Source organism: Scyliorhinus canicula, chromosome 16, assembly GCF_902713615.1.
Source record: "Scyliorhinus canicula chromosome 16, sScyCan1.1, whole genome shotgun sequence".
Classification (NCBI taxonomy): Eukaryota; Metazoa; Chordata; class Chondrichthyes; order Carcharhiniformes; family Scyliorhinidae; genus Scyliorhinus; species Scyliorhinus canicula.
The window spans coordinates 57,561-72,572 of NC_052161.1; the positions used below are offsets into that span (position 1 = coordinate 57,561).

General features: G+C 48.3%; 1 protein-coding gene across 1 annotated transcript in view; it reads left to right on the forward strand.

Moving 5' to 3' along the window:
• Positions 1-298: 298 nt before the first annotated feature.
• LOC119950916 overlaps positions 299-15,012 on the forward strand; it is a 31,132-nt gene continuing 16,418 nt past the window's right edge. The window contains exon 1 of the mRNA XM_038773850.1: positions 299-1,231. Coding sequence (XP_038629778.1) covers positions 1,144-1,231 — 88 coding nt within the window. The 5' untranslated portion in view covers positions 299-1,143. The remainder of the gene's footprint in view (positions 1,232-15,012) is intronic.

A 15,012-nucleotide genomic window follows, 5' to 3' on the forward strand; every position in this document is an offset into this window, starting at 1 on the left:
AGGGAGGAGGATTGGGTTTTGGGGAGTGGATATTGCAGAATTGGCAAAGAGAGGCGGGTTCAATGGCCTCCTGCTGTGTTTGTAACCATTCATTACCTTTCTCAAAAACACACCACAGACAAAACAATTCATTCAAGAGACTGCTGGACGGATTGCCAGTAATTGGAGTTCAGTTGAATGATCACAGATTCCAGGCTGTTTATGTTTCCGATTTTGTTCCAACAATTGAAATGTCAGAAAGGGCGAAGAGGAAAATTGCAATAAACAATCGTCCCTGTGAGGTCATCGCCTCTCCGTCATCTCTCTGTTGTCACCGGGATCTTGTGAACTTTCATCTTTTGAGTTTCTCCACGTTTGGTTTATTTGAATCAGACTCAGAAAGGTTTCCTGCTGTGAACTTCTTCCAATCACTTGATTGCATTGAATAAAACTGGATTGCTGCATTTCTATAGAACCAGTTCCGAGGAGGAGGAGCTGGGATGTGGGGAGAATGCAGGCATGGAAAGGATGAAATCCCGGAGACTGTGTGGGTTTGGGAATTAACGGGAATTCTCCCGACATATCCCCAAAGCGTTTCTGAAAATAATGGAAACATTTCCTGGATAAGAAAGATTGCGAGGAAAAGCGCTGGGAATCCTTGGGGAGATTAGGAATGATCAGAGAGGATAATGTTTCTCCAGGGAAGCGGGTAGATTCCCTGTCCCTCAGCCTGACGCAGTTGAGGATTGAGGAGAGGTCCCGGGACCCTGAGCATCACCTCCTGACCCGCCAGTGACACAACTCTGACAAGTGACGGAGAGATATTTAACAATGAACCTGCCAGGTTTCTATAGCAGCAGGAAAATACCAGGGGGTGAGAGAAAGGAAATACAGGAAGAATCGAAAGTATAAATATAATAAAATAAATCTATGTGGCTTGAAGGAATATAACAAGAGAAACCTTAACTAACATTAGTGGTGGAGGAAGATTACAAAAGGCTCTGGATACTGATCCTCAGGGAACTGGGACACGACTTTCCAAAGTGAATCTCCACCAACAGCAAGTTCCAGACATGAGAGAATCAGACGATGTTATGAAGAGAGTTGGAAAGAGAAAGTGAGCGAAAGAGATAGAGAGGCCTTCTCATTCCTGGCGGGGTCCTGATGGGCAACAGGATCTCCAACCTGACAGTATTCTTCAAGAAAATCCAAAAAAGGAACGTTGCAACTTCCCAACACAGCTTGTTGCAAGGTAAGGACCCAGTGGGAGCTGAAAATGTCACATCTCAGGTGCAGCATCTTGGGCTGAGGCAGGGATGCCAAACGCCATAGTTGAATGAAAAGCAGATTCTTTGGGTGTTAATCACTGTCATTTGAGATGAAGGAACTTGTCTCAGAGACACATGAAGAATTGTAGTTTGAGGAACAGCAATATTGTGCCTAGATCAGGAGGGTTGTGGATTCAAACTCTAAAATGGAGGCACAAATCACCTCAGCCGATACTGGACTAAGTGTTAAAGAGTCAGACCTTCGGTTCATCCCGGGGAACACGGATGGGGGATTCAGGGGGTGGCAAAGGACGGGCATCAGCAAATTGAGGGACCTGTTTATTGGCGGGAGGTTTGCGGGCCTGGGGGAACTGGAAGATAAATTTGGCCTTCCCCAGGGGAACATGTTCAGATACCTGCAGGTAAAGGCGTTTGCTAGGCGACAGGTAGAGGGATTCCCTTTGCTGCCCTCGCAGGGGACGATGGACAGAGTGCTTTCGGGGGTGTGGGTAGGAGAGGGGAAGGTGTCTGACATCTATAAGGTAATGCAGGAGGTGGAGGAGTCGTCAGTGGAGGAGCTGAAGGCTAAATGGGAGGAGGAACTCGGGGAGCAGATAGAGGACGGGACTTGGGCGGATGCCTTGGAGAGAGTCAACTCTTCCTCCTCATGTGCGAGGCTTAGTCTCATCCAATTTAAGGTGCTGCACCGGGCCCACATGTCCGGGACTAGGATGAGTAGGTTCTTCGGGGGTGCGGACAGGTGCACCAGATGTTCGGGGAGTCCTGCGAACCACGCCCATATGTTCTGGGCATGCCCAGCACTGGAAGAATTCTGGAAGGGGGTGGCGGGGACGGTGTCGAGGGTGGTTGGATCCAGGGTCAAACCAGGGTGGGGACTCGCGATTTTTGGAGTTGCGGTAGAGCCGGGAGTGTAGGAGGCGAAAGAGGCCGGTGTCTTGGCCTTTGCGTCCCTAGTAGCCCGTCGAAGGATTCTGTTACAATGGAAGGATGCAAGGCCCCCAAGTGTGGAGACCTGGATCAGTGACATGGCGGGATTTATAAAATTGGAAAAGGTCAAATTTGCCCTGAGAGGATCAATACAAGGGTTCTATAAACGATGGCAGCCTTTTCTGGACTTCCTGGCTCAGAGATAGGTAACTGGGTCAATAGCAGCAGCAACCCGGGGGGGGGGGGGGGGGGGGGGGGGGGTGCATTATTGTAGTGTTTATTCTGTAACTTTATAGTGTGTTAATTTGCGTTGTTGTTAAAATGCTGGGTTGTTCATGGGGATGGGGCGAATGTATATGAGTGTTAATATTATTGTTATTTTCGGTATTTTACTAAGGTGCGTCAATGTTGTATAAAATCAAAATTTCTCAATAAAAATTATTTAAAAAAAAAAAAGAGTCAGACCTTCGTTTAAGACCTTGGTGTTAACACCAAAGCCATTTCCGATGGTTAAAACTTGCACATGGCTCTCCAGACAGCAGAACACTTTCCTGGTGCTCAAAACCCGCTCAAAAAACCCCCACAAAAGCATTTTCTTGTTGGACAATGACAGTAATTATGAAACATTCTGGAACCTTACATCCTGATAATCATCAGAAAGGCCATTCGGCCCATCGAGACTGATTTCGGGACTGTCCTGTCTCACACTCCAACAAAATGTCACTGTTGGTTTAATAAAACCGGTTAGAAAGAAACGTTTCCATTGGTCAATAATTCTTGTCCTCAGATTTCAATTCAGGTTCTAGTTGAGGCTCTTTCGTTAATGTTGGTTTAGCTCAGTGGGCTAGTTTGTAATGCAGAGCAAAGCCAGCAGCGCGGGTTCGATTCCCGTACCAGCTGAGAATTCTGTGTACCCGCACAGGCGCCGGAATGTGGCGACTAAGGGGCTTTTCACAGTAACAGTGTTAATATAGAACATAGAACATAGAACAGTACAGCACAGAACAGGCCCTTCGGCCCTCAATGTTGTGCCGAGCCATGATCACCCTACTCAAACCCACGTATCCACCCTATACCCGTAACCCAACAAACCCCCCCCCCCTTAACCTTACTTTTATTAGGACACTACGGGCAATTTAGCATGGCCAATCCACCTAACCCGCACGTCTTTGGATTGTGGGAGGAAACCGGAGCACCCGGAGGAAACCCACGCACACAGGGGGAGGACGTGCAGACTCCACACAGACAGTGACCCAGCCGGGAATCGAACCTGGGACCCTGGAGCTGTGAAGCATTTATGCTAACCACCATGCTACCCTGCTGCCCTTAATGTAAGCCTACTTGTGACAGTAAAGATTATAATTAAAATAATGCACCTTGATGTGTGACAGTGAGAACGGTTCTGTCGCCTCTCAGTGTCTGCAGAGTAACTTTCTCTATTATTATTGGATTTTTTAACATTTCTCACTATGAATTTGGTTTATTTCATTATTTTTATCATAAATTCACCACTTTTCCTTTGTTCAGTTTCAAAAGGTTTGATTTAGGAATCATGGGCCAAATATCTCCGTGCAACATTCCACCAGTTAATAGGAGCAGAAGGTTTCTACTGGGCTCCTTAAGCATGTTCCCCCATTTTATGAGATCCCGGCTGATGTGTGCCTCAGGGGTCTGTGCTGGGACCACAACTTTTCACAAGATACATTAATGATCTGGAGGAAGGAACTGAAGGCACTGTTGCTAAGTTTGCAGATGATACAAAGATCTGTAGAGGGATGGGTAGTATTGAGGAAGCAAGGGGGCTGCAGAAGGATTTGGACAAGCTAGGAGAACATAGAACATTACAGTGCAGTACGGGCCCTTCGGCCCTCGATGTTGCGCCGACCCGTGAAACCATCTGAAGCCTATCTGACCTACACTATTCCATTTTCATCCATATGTCTATCCAGTGACCACTTAAGTGCCCTTAAATTTGGCGAGTCTACTACTGTTGCAGGCAGGGCGTTCCACACCCCTACTACTCTCTGAGTAAAGAAACTGCCTCTGACATCTGTCCTATATCTACCACCCCTCAATTTAAAGCTATATCCCCTCGTGTTGGTCATCACCATCCGAGGAAGAAGACTCTCACTGTCCACCCTATCTAACCCTCTTGACTATCTTATATGTCTCTATTAAGTCACCTCTCAGCCTTCTCCTCTCTAACGAAAACAACCTCAAGTCCCTGAGTCTTTCCTCGTAAGACCTTCCCTCCATACCAGGCAACATCCCAGTAAATCTCCTCTGAACCCTTTCCAAAGCTTCCACGTCCTTCCTATAATGCGGTGACCAGAACTGCACGCAGTACTCCAGGTGCAGCCGCACCAGAGTTTTGTACAGCTGCAGCATGACCTCGTGGCTCCGAAACTCAATTCCCCTACTGATAAAGGCTAGCACACCATATGCCTTCTTAACAGCCCTATTAACCTGGGTGGCAACTTTTAAGGATTTATGTATCTGGATGCCGAGATCTCTCTGTTCATCTACACTACCAAGAATCTTGCCATTAGCCCAGTACTCTGCATTCCTGTTACTCCTTCCAAAGTGAACCACCTCACACTTTTCCGGATTAAACTCCATCTGCCACCTCTCAGCCCAGCTCTGCAGCTTATCTATGTCCCTCTGTAACCTATAACATCCTTCAGCACTATCCACAACTCCACCGACCTTCATGTCATCTGCAAATTTACTAACCCATCCTTCTACACCCTCTTCCAGGTCATTTATAAAAATGACAAACAGCAGTGGCCCCAAAACAGATCCTTGCGGTACACCACTAGTAACTGAACTCCAGGATGAACATTTGCCATCAACCACCACCCTCTGTCTTCTTTCAGCTAGCCAATTACTGATCCAAACCGCTAAATCACCTTCAATCCCATACTTCCGTATTTTCTGCAATAGCCTACCGTGGGGAACCTTATCAAATGCCTTACTGAAATCCATATACACCACATCAACAGCTTTACCCTCATCCACCTGTTTGGTCACCTTCTCAAAAAACTCAATCAGGTTTGTGAGGCAAAACCGTGTTGAGTATCGCTAATCAACTTGTTCTTTTCAAGATGATTATAAACCCTATCTCTTATAACCTTTTCCAACATTTTACCCACAACCGAAGTAAGGCTCACAGGTCTATAATTACCAGGGTTGTCTCTACTACTCTTCTTGAACAAGGGGACAACATTTGCTATCCTCCAGTCTTCCGGCACTATTCCTGTCGACAAAGACGACATAAAGATCAAGGACAAAGGCTCTGCAATCTCCTCCCTGGCTTCCCAGAGAATCCTAGGATAAATCCCATCTGGCCCAGGGGACTTATCTATTTTTACACTTTCCAAAATTGCTAACACCTCCTCCTTGTGAACCTCAATCACATCTAGCCTGGTCGACTGTACCTGAGTATTCTCCTCGACAACATTGTCTTTCTCCAGTGTAAACACTGATGAAAAATATCCATTTAACGCTTCCCCTATCTCCTCTGATTACAGACACAACTTTCCACTACTATCCTTGATTGGCCCTAATCTTACTCTAGTAATTATTTTGTTCCTGACATACCTATAGAAAGCCTTAGGGTTTTCTTTGATCTTATTCGCCAACGACTTTTCGTGTCCTCTCCTCGCTCTTCTTAACTCTCCCTTTAGGTCCTTCCTGGATAACTTGTAACTCTCAAGTGCCCTAACTGAGCCTTCATGTCTCATCCTAACATAAGCCTTCTTCTTCCTCTTGACAAGTGCTTCAACTTCCTTAGTAAACCATGGTTCCCTTGCTCGACAACCTCCTCCCTGCCTGACAGGTACATACTTATCAAGGACACGCAGTAGCTGTTCCTTGAAAAAGCTCCACATTTCGATTGTACCCATCCCCTGCAGTTTCCTTCCCCATCCTATACATCCTAAATCTTGCCGAATAGCATCATAATTGCCTTTCCCCAAGCTATAATTCTTGCCTTGCGGTATATACCTATTCCTGCCCATCGCTAAAGTAAACATAACCGAATTGTGATCACTATCACCAAAGTGCTCACCTACATCTAAATCTAACACCTGGCCGGGTTCATTACCCAGTACCAAATCCAATGTGGCATCGCCCCTTGTTGGCCTATCTACATACTGTGTCAGAAAACCCTCCTGCACACACTGCACAAAAACTGACCCATCTATAGTACTCGAACTATAGTATTTCCAGTCAATATTTGGAAAGTTAAAGTCCCCCATAACAACTACCCTGTTACTCTCGCTCCTGTCGAGAATCATCTTTGTTATCCTTTCCTCTACATCTCTGGAACTATTCGGAGGTCTATAGACAACTCCCAACATGGTGACCTCTCCTCTCCTGTTCCTAACCTCGGCCCATACTACCTCAGTAGACGAGTCCTCAAACGTCCTTTCTGCCGCCGTAATACTTTCCTTGATTAACAATGCCACACACCCCCCTCTTTTACCATCTTCTCTGTTCTTACAGAAACATCTAAATCCTGGAACCTGCAACAACCATTCCTGTCCCTGCTCTACCCATGTCTCCGAAATCGCCACAACATCGAGATCCCAGGTACCAACCCATGCTGCAAGCTCACCCACCTTTTTCCGGATGCTCCTGGCGTTGAAGTAGACACACTTCAAACCAGCATTTTGCTTGCCGGTGCCCTCTTTCGAACTTTTAACCCTATCCCTGACCTCACTACTCTCAACATCCTGTACACTGGGACTACAATTTAGGTTCCCATCCCTCTGCTGAATTAGTTTAAACCCCCCCGAAGAGCACTAGCAAATCTCCCCCCCAGGATATTGGTACCCCTCTGGTTCAGGTGAAGACCATCCTGTTTGTAGAGGTCCCACCTACCCCAGAATGAGCCCCAATTATCCAGGAAACCAAAACCCTCCCTCCTGCACCATTCCTGTAGCCACATGTTCAACTCCTTTCTCTCCTTATTTCTCACTTTGCTAGCACGTGGCACGGGTAACAACCCAGAGATAACAACTCTGTTTGTTCTAGCTCTCAGCTTCCACCCTAGCTCCCTGAATTTCTGTCTCAAATCCCCATCTCTCTTCCTACCTATGTCGTTGGCACCTATGTGGACCACGACTTGGGGCTTCTCCACCTCCCCCCTAAGGATCCCAAAAACACGATCAGAGACATCACAAACCCTGGGCAATGAAGTAGCAAATGAAATACAATGTGGAAAAGTGTGAGGTTATGCACTCTGGAAGGAGGAATATAGGCATAGACTATTTTCTAAATGGGGAAATGTTTAGCAAATCAGAAGCACAAAGGGACTTGGGAGTCGTTGTTCACGATTCCCTGAAGGTTAACATGCAAGTTCAGTCTGCAGTTAAGAAGGCAAATGCAATGTTAGCATTCATGTCAAGAGGGCTAGAACACAAGATCAGGGATGTACTTCTGAAGCTGTATAAGGCTCTGGTCAGACCCCATTTGGAGTATTGTGAGCAGTTTTGGGACAGAGAACACCATCTCAGACTAAAGGGACGATCCTTTAAAACAGAGATGAGGAGGTATTTTTTCAGCCAGAGGATAGTGAATCTGTGGAACTCTTTGCCGCAGAAGGCTGTGGAGGCCAATTCACTGAGTGTCTTTAAGACAGAGATAGATAGCTTCTTGATGAATAAGGAGATCAGGGATTATGGGGAGAAGGCAGGAGAATGAGGATGAGAAAAATATCAGCCATGATTGAATGGTGGAGCAGGCTCGATGGGCCGAGTGGCCTAATTCTGCTCCTCTGTCTTATGGTCTTATGGTCTAACACCTGCCTCTGTATCCCTTAATATCTTTGGCTAACTGTTAAGTTTAAATAAGCAGCCACACAGGAAGCGTAAGGAACAAAAGATTTATTTACTCTGGTTAGGGTTAGTTTGATGGACGAATACCCAAGTCGGGCGTTTATATTCCGTTTGCTCTCTGACTGTGGAAAGGGCTCTGCGGGAAGCTGGAGACTCACAGGGAGCCTGTCCCATGGCTCTTGTATCAGTAACAACATTCCTCCCCCCAAAAATCTGAAAACGTATCCAACTAATGAGCTGTGGAAGAGGAGCCTCCTCTCCTGCTGCAGCTCTTTGCCCGTCACTACCTCTCAGGACAGGCAGGACCAGATGGCATAGAGTGGTCAGGTGACCGATGTTTCCTCGTCCATCGCCATGCTGATACCACCATTGATGGGCAGCGGTCAGGAGGCCTGTCATTGCAAATGTCCATTTCAGATTCTGATTCCTCGCCATCCAGCATCTCGGTGTTGAACCGCCATCGGGATGGTGCCAGTGGCAATGGTAGCGGCGGGGAGTCCAGGGCAGCACCAGGGTGTCCAGGGCAGCGCTGGGGCAGTGCCGGGGTGTCTGGGGCAGTGTTGGGGTGTCCAGGGCAGTGCCGGTGTCTGGGGTGTCCGGGTTGTCCGGAGCTCCGAACGCGGAGATTATCCAGGCGCCCAGAACCCAGTTGGCGCCGTCTCTGAAAACGTACACGGACCATGTGGCCTGGTGCAAGTCTGGCCAGTCGGACAGGGTAAGGCTGCTCCTTTCCCACCAATATGGCGTAATGCCCGGCTGAGAAGGGTCCGAACTCCATGTTTCATAAGAAGTCCTGCCGGTGGCGCTGTGGTGTGGTAGCAGCAAAGTAAAACCCTGTGGTCTGTTTGATTATTCTACAATGTCTGCACTGTTGGCCCACTCCATTCCCCTCATGAAGGTTTTGAAATCCATACCAGTAAATGGGGCTCCATTTGCGGAGAGCAGCATCTCCACAATGCCGTCAGGAGTAAACAACTATAACAAGAGCCTGAGCTTCTCACCGTCGCCCTCAAACCTTTCAATGACATCCTGTGGGTGGCAGCCACTTTGATTGTGCGCCACTAAGAAGGAGGAACATGGACCCCTGGTGCCGGGGCTGGAAGAATCGCATGGACGCAGTGCCGCAGGAACGGTCGGTGGTTCATCGCTCCTCTCAGCATGGGGGCTTGCCGGATGGCCCGCTCTCTGTCTGCAATTGGGTGGAGGCCTTCCCACCCCATGCGGTAGCCCAGATAGGTCACCTCCCTTTTTACACCCTCCTCTGTCTCGCCTAAAGATCCGATACCCGGAATGATAAGTTACCAGTCCTGCCCTTCCCTTAACCTAAGAGATGTGATGGCAGCAATGTCACAATTCATGCCCTTAACTCATAAAGACCATCCATAAGAACATAAGAACTAGGAGCAGGAGTAGGCCATCTGGCCCCTCGAGCCTGCTCCGCCATTCAATGAGATCATGGCTGATCTTTTGTGGACTCAGCTCCACTTTCCCACCCAAACACCATAATCCCTAATCCCTTTATTCTTCAAAAAACCATCTATCTTTATGTTATCCAACCTTGTCTTACTCTCTTGGCATTCAACATAGCTGAACTCACCCTAACTTGCTTCCTTTACCATAGCAAGATGTGTCTCTATTTCACTAATACGCTCTGTCCCCTCCCCTGCCAAACTAGTTCAAACTCTTCCCAACCGACCGAGCAAATGTACCTGCAAGCAGACCATCCCTCTTGTATATGTCCTGCCTTCCCCAGAAACGGCCCCAGTTATCCAACAATCGAAAACATCCCTCCTGCATTAACTCTTGAGCCACACTATCAGCTGTGCTGTTGTCCTATCTCTATACTCGCTCGGACCTGGCACTTACGGTGCCAGAAACTTGACTCTGGCTGCACTCCTCTGAGGTACCAGCGCCCTCATCAGCTTACAAAATGGAATACCGATTTGTGAGTGGGACCCCAGGGGAGAGGGTCCAGAGGAGGTTCACAAGAATGATCCCTGGAATGAAGAACTTGTCGTATGAGGAACGGTTGAGGATTCTGGGTTTGTACTCATTGGAGTTTAGAAGGATGAGGGGGGATGTCGCCCCAGTGCTCATGAAGGGTTGGGGTGGGGGCATACTTCATGGGGGTTGGGGTTGAAGCGTTCAAAGTCAGGGCTTAGGGGAATGAGGAGCTTTGTGTCTGTGAGGTTTCCGAGCCATCTTTAAATATTGTGGAGACCTGTAACAGGCACAACCACAGCAGCAGTCTCTGTGTATCACCAAACACCCCCAGGTATGTCAATTTCACCCCTTTTGACTGTGATTTCAATTTTTCCAACGTTAATTGGAATAGTCATGGTGTTAAGAGCTTAGATGGAGTGGATTTCTTAAAATGTATACAGGGGAACCTTGTCGGTCAATAAGTCAAGGGGAGGTGGTGGCATAGTGGTGTTGTCACTGGACTGATAATCCAGAGCAATGCTCTGGGGACACGGGTTCAAATCCCGGGCATTACAGGTGGTGAAATTTGAATGCAATAAAAATCTGGAATTAAAAGTCTAATGATGACTATGAAACCATTGTCAATTGTTGTAAAAATCCATCTGGTTCATTAATGTATTTCATTAATGTAAATCTGTCATCCTTACCTGGCCTATAGGTAACCGCAGACCCGCAGCAATGTGATTCACTCTTAACTGCCCCTGGACCTAATTCTGGGGAATGAAGCTGGTGGTTCAGATGTTCCAGCACAACAGCAGAGTTTAATAAAATAAGGCCAAGATAGACTGGGAAGAATTATTTGTGGGGAAATCTGAAGAGCAGTTGGGGGCCTAAAGGAAATGGGGGTGGTACAGGCCCAACATGTTCCCTCTAGAGTAATAGGAAGGAGTAACAAGCCCAGCAAAAGTTTTGGCAAATACAAGGAAAGCAAGTCAGTGGAGTACAGAAAGTGCAGGATGGAGTTTAAGAAAGTAATTAGGAGAGGAAAGAGGGAATATGAGAAAACTGGCTGGTTAAAAAACAGGACCCCAAATATTGTGAGATTGGCATTACTTCCTGTGTCATGGGCGAGTGAGTATAGAAATAGGGGGATGATAAACGTGTGGCTAGAGGGAAGGTGCAGGAGGGAGGGGTTTAGATACTTGGATCATTGGGATCATCTCTGGGGCAGATGGGACCTGCATAATCAGGATGCGTTTCAGCTAAGTTGGAGGGGTAAAATATCCCAGCAGGGAAATTTGTTCATGCCACTGGGCAGAATTTAAACTAGTTTGGAAGACCATAAGACAGAGGAGCAGAATTAGACCACTCGGCCCATTGAGTCTGCTCCGCCATTCAATCATGGCTGATATGTTTCTCATCCTCTATATTCTGCCTTCTCCCCATAACCCCTGATCGCCTTACTAATCAAGAACCTATCTATCTCTGCCTTAAAGACACTCAGTGATTTGGCCTCCACAACCTTCTGTGGCAAAGAGTTCCACAGATTCACCACCCTCTGGCTGAAGAAATTCCTCCTCATCTCTGTTTTAAAGGATTGTCCCTTCAGTCTCAGCCTGTGCCCTCTGGTTCTAGTTTTTCCTACAAGTGGAAACATCCTCTCCACGTCCACTCTATCCAGGCCTCGCAGTATCTTGTAAGTTTCAATAAGATCCCCCCTCATCCTTCTAAACTCCAATGAGTACAGACCCAGAGTCCTCAGCCGTTCCTCATACGACAAGCTCTTCATTCCAGGGATCATTCTTGTGAAGCTCCTCTGGGCCATTTCCAAGGCTGGCACATCCTTCCTTAGATACTGGGTCCCAAAACTGCTCACAATACTCCAAATGGGGTCTGACCAAAGCCTTATATAGCCTCAGACGTACATCCCTGGCCTTGTATTCTAGCCCTCTTGACATGAACGCTAGCATTGCATTTGCCTTCCTAACTGCCGACTGAATGTGCACATTAACCTTAAGAGAATCGTGAACAAGGACTCCCGAGTCCCTTTGTGCTTCTGATTTCTTAATCCTTTTCCCATTTAGAAAATAGTCAATGCCTCCATTTCTCCTTCCAAAGTGCATAACCTCACACTTTTTCACTTTGTATTCCATCTGCCACTTCTTTCCCCACTCCTAGCTTGTCCAAGTCCTTTTGCAGCCCCCCTGCTTCCTCAATACTACCTGTCCCTCTACAGATTTTTGTATCATCTGCAAACTTAGCAACAGTGCCTTCAGTTCCTTCTTCCAGATCTTTAATGTATATTGTGAAAAGTTGTGGTCCCAGCACCGACCCCTGAGACACACCACTAGCCACCAGCTGCCATTCTGAAAAAGATCCCTTTATCCCCTCTCTCCCTCTGCCAGTCAGCCAATACTGTATCCATTCCAGGATCTTACCCTTAACACCATGGGCTCTTAACTTATTGAACAATCTCCTATGCGGCACCTTGTAAAAGTCCTTCTTGAAATCCAAGTAAATCACGTCCACTGGTTCTCCTTTGTCTAACTTCCTTGTTACCTCCTCAAAGAACTCTAACAGATTTGTCAGACATGACCTCCCCTTGACAAAGCCGTGCTGGCTCAGTCCTATTTTATCATGCACTTCCAAGTACTCCGCGATCTCATCTTTAATAACAGACGCTAAAATCTTACCAATGACCGAAGTCAGGCTAACCGGCCTATAATTTCCTGTCTTCTGCCTCCCTCCCTTCATAAACAGTGGTGTTACATTAGACACTTTGCAGTCCTCTGGGACCCTTCCTGCCTCCAGTGATTACTGAAATCATCAATGCCTCCACAATCTCCTCAGCTATCTCTTTTAGGACCCTGGGGTGTAGTCCACCCGGTCCAGGTGATTTATCCACCTTCAGACCTTTCAGTTTCCCCAGAGCCTTCTCCTTAGTGATGGTCACTGCACTCACCTCTGTGTCCTGGTTCTCCTGGAGCTCTGGTATCCCACTGGTGTCTTCCTCCGTGAAGACTGATGTAAAGTAACTATTCAGTTCGTCTGCCATTTCTTTGTTTCCTATTATTACTTCTCCAGCCACATTTTTCAGTCGTCCAACGTGTATTTTTGCCTCTCCCTTACCTTTTATATACTAAAAGAAACTCTTCCTGTCTTCCTTTATATTACTGGCTAGCTTGCACTCATATTTCATCTTCTCCCCTCTTATTGCTTTTTTAGTTGTCCTCTGCTCAATTTTAAAGGCTTCCCAATCCTCTGGCTTCCCACTAATCCTCACCACTTTGTATGCTTTTTCTTTTGCTTTTATGCTGTTCTTGACTTCCCTTGTCAGCAATGGATGCCTCGTCCCTTAGCACGTTTCCTTGGGATGAATTTCTGTTGTGCCTCCCGAATAACTCCCAAAAACTCCAGCCATTGCTGTTGCACTGTCTTCCCTTCTAGGCTCCTTTTGCAATCAACTCTGGCCAGCTCCTCCCTCATGTCTTTGTAGTTACCCTTATTTAATTGTAATACCGTTGCATCTGATTGCAGCTTCTCCCTCTCAAATTGCAGGATAAATTCCATCATATTCTGTCACTGGTTGTGCTGCAGCACGCCCATCCGCTGATGGGTCGGCTGGGGGCTGAGGGCACCAAGGGTGTGCCCTGGGGCACACTCAATACAATCTGTGGTCCCAAGTTCACAGTGGGCTGTCAGCGGCGTGCACAGCCGCATGGCTGCCTTGCCGGCTGAGGCAACGGTGTTCCATGTCTGTCCACCCTGATCCCACAGCCTACTTCCTGGCCAACCCCTGCCACTCTCCCCGACCCTGGCAGAAGCCCCTCGGTCAACGGCACAACTGTCAGCAAACTGTGGCAACGTTGAACACCTTCTGTACCCCCCCTCTCCCGCAACAACCACGGCATCTGTTTCATGATTTTCAAAATCACAAATGAACCTCGCCACCAGGAACTCACCCCAATGAAGGCGGAGAGTCGAGGAGGTCTTGGAGAAATCCGGCTCAGGTCCGCTAATGATATGCAAATGGTCTCTACTGCACATGCGGAGTGAAAGGCATTGATGCTGTTTTCGAGGTGATGGAGAATCATGGGCGCGATTCTCTGAAATGGAGACAAAGTCCCGACACCGGAGTGAAAACTGGAGTGTTTCACTCCGGCATCAGAGCCCGTACCCAGCCCCCTATTCTCCTGCCCCCGGGGGCTAGGAGCGGCGTCGCGTATTTTACGTGCGCTGGGCCTTGGCGCTGCGTAAAAATCGGCGCCGCATAAATGATGTGGCCGGCGTCGCGTAAATGAAGTCACCCGCGCATGTGCAGGTTGGCCGGCGCCAACTCGCGCATGCGCGGTTGCAGTCCTCCCCGAGGCTGCCCCGCAAGAAGATGGCGGATGGATCTTGCGGGGCGACAGAGGAAAGGAGGTCCTCCTTTAGAGAGGTGGGCCCACCGGTCGGTGGGCCCCGATCGCGGGCCAAACCCCATCGGAGCCCCCCCCCCCCGGGTGAAGGAACCCTCCTCTCCCCCCCCCCCACAGACCGCCCCCCCACCAGTGTTCCCGCACAGTTCCCGCCGGCAGCGACCAGGTGTGGACGGCGCCAGCGGGAACCTGTCGGGTCAGAGCGGCCGCTCGGCCCATCCTGGCCAGTAAATAGTGGGGGTACCGGAGAATCGCCGTTTTGAGTGTCTCGGGCGATTCTCCGGCTGGCGCGGCGCAGAACTCGACGGGGCCGTTCTCGCCAGTTGGGAGAATGGCGTGACAGCGTTGGACCGGTGTCGCGCGAGATAATGGCGCAGCCAGCGATTCTCCTAACCGGCGCAGCCTCAGAGAATGTTTTGGTACCAAATTGGTGCCAGCCACGATTTTGGCATTGGAAGCTATTCTCCGCCCAATTACATTTCCCGGTTTCGGCTTCGGCCTCAGGCTAGCACCTTTCAGTTCTGTTCTACACAACTCCACAAATGGGGGCCAGACAGATTGGCACTCATGGGGGTTGGATTGGATTGGTTTATTGTCACGCATACCGAGGTACAGTGAAAAGTATTTTTCTGCGAG